Source organism: Pundamilia nyererei, unplaced genomic scaffold (assembly GCF_000239375.1).
Source record: "Pundamilia nyererei isolate P.nyererei 1_Seehausen unplaced genomic scaffold, PunNye1.0 scaffold00146, whole genome shotgun sequence".
NCBI classification, from domain to species: domain Eukaryota; kingdom Metazoa; phylum Chordata; class Actinopteri; order Cichliformes; family Cichlidae; genus Pundamilia; species Pundamilia nyererei.
The window spans coordinates 1,351,699-1,353,417 of NW_005187547.1; the positions used below are offsets into that span (position 1 = coordinate 1,351,699).

The window sequence follows — 1,719 nt, forward strand, 5'->3', positions numbered from 1 at the left end:
TAATGGAATTGTAAAGCGCTTTGAGGGTCTCGAAAAGCGCTGTATAAAAAATAAAATGCAATCCAATATCGTGATATATATCGTGTTATAGCCAAAAATATATTGTGATATTAGATTTTCCTCATATCGCCCAGACCTACATTGTTCCAGAAGTCTTGTAGTCTGTTCAGATGCAACTTTGTCAACCTAAGCTGTGCTGCCATATTCTTTATATATATTCATAGAGAGGAGAGGCTTTCTCTGGGCAACCCTTGCAAACAAACAGTACTTTTCAGCCTTCTTCTAACTGTACATTAACATGCTAATTGAGGCTGTGAAGTCTCAGATGTACCTCTTAGGTTTTTTGGAGTTTCGATGAGAATTTCATGCTCTGAACTCAGGATGTCCGCTCCTGGAAAAAATGTTCGCATTTCCTTTACGATCATCTGAATGATCCACACCAGCAAAAAGGGACAAAATTCTGCTTTTATAGATGTGCTCACCCTTGTTAATGATCACTTAATCAAGTGCATTTGATTAGCAGCACCTGGGGGCTACTTACCTTCTTATTTCCTATGGGAGAAGTAAGGCTGCACTTAGTGCTTCTGCATTTTGGCTTAAAATGTGTTAAACATGCCATGTTTTGTAGTTCATTTGTGTTAAATTGATCCTGGATTACGTTTTCTAACAAAACACAATTAGATGTTCATTTATTTATGAGTGAATTGTGCTCTCTTGTCACACATAGTTGTGATCGTGATTCAGATTTAGTAATATAAGACATAATTATTATAACAAAACAAACTCGCTACAGCGGGGAAATCTTTTTGGCACACATTAATTTGTAGAAAACTATTTCTGATTGTCTGTTGAGCAGCAATTCTACCTATGCCAGTTTTTTTAATTTGTGTTAATATTATTTTTTAATTCTTTTTTTCTTATAATTTAAATTTTTTTTACTTTTTTTTCCTGTATTTTAAACTCTCCTGATAGAGAAATGAGCCATCACAACCCCATATAAAAGACCTACTAAGCAAAGCTAACACTTCTTTATCCAGTTCCTATTAAAATGTAACGATCCTTCGAACAAGACAAGGATACATATCGTTTGTGTGCTTTTTCATTACTTGATTGAGTTTCTGAAGTGATCCTCTGCAGGGTTTTTCACAGTGCAGCTGTTGAGCAACCACACGTCTGCTTCTGTCGGGTCATCTACAAAGAGAGACAACGCATTTTATTTTTGCAGACTGGAAAAGCAAACGTAGCATTAAAATGTTATGAGTACCCAAGATGAAGCCAACACACAGAAAAAAAACAAACCGAAAGTCATATACATGAGTCAAGCACAAAGCACATGGCATCCTAAAAGATGAAGAAGTGCTTAATTAGTCTCTGGTGGAACTCCTTTGCGTCTGAATTCCACGGTGAGTCAGTTTGTACTCACAAAATAATCCAATGTGTGTCGGTAATTTTAACCCCATGTAAATTCCCACTTCTCTATGTTGTGAAAACTAGAATTAGAGCGCACTGGAAAAAGTGTCTCTGACAAAACATGGTTGATTCCTGTGTCCACTTAGCATTTTCTGCACACACACACACACACATACAGTGGGGCAAAAAAGTATTTAGTCAGTCACCGATTGTGCAACTTCCCCCACCTAAAATGATGACAGAGGTCAGTAATTTGCACCAGAGGTACACTTCAACTGTGAGAGACAGAATGTGAAAAAAAAATCCATT

The 1,719-nt window shown here is 36.8% G+C and overlaps 1 protein-coding gene across 1 annotated transcript in view; it reads right to left on the reverse strand.

Annotated features, from left to right (window-relative positions):
• The window catches only part of cdkal1 (CDK5 regulatory subunit associated protein 1-like 1), a 246,637-nt gene that overhangs the window by 205,852 nt on the left and 39,066 nt on the right, over positions 1 to 1,719 (reverse strand). The window contains exon 4 of the mRNA XM_005744624.1: positions 1,107 to 1,191. Coding sequence (XP_005744681.1) covers positions 1,107 to 1,191 — 85 coding nt within the window. The remainder of the gene's footprint in view (positions 1 to 1,106; positions 1,192 to 1,719) is intronic.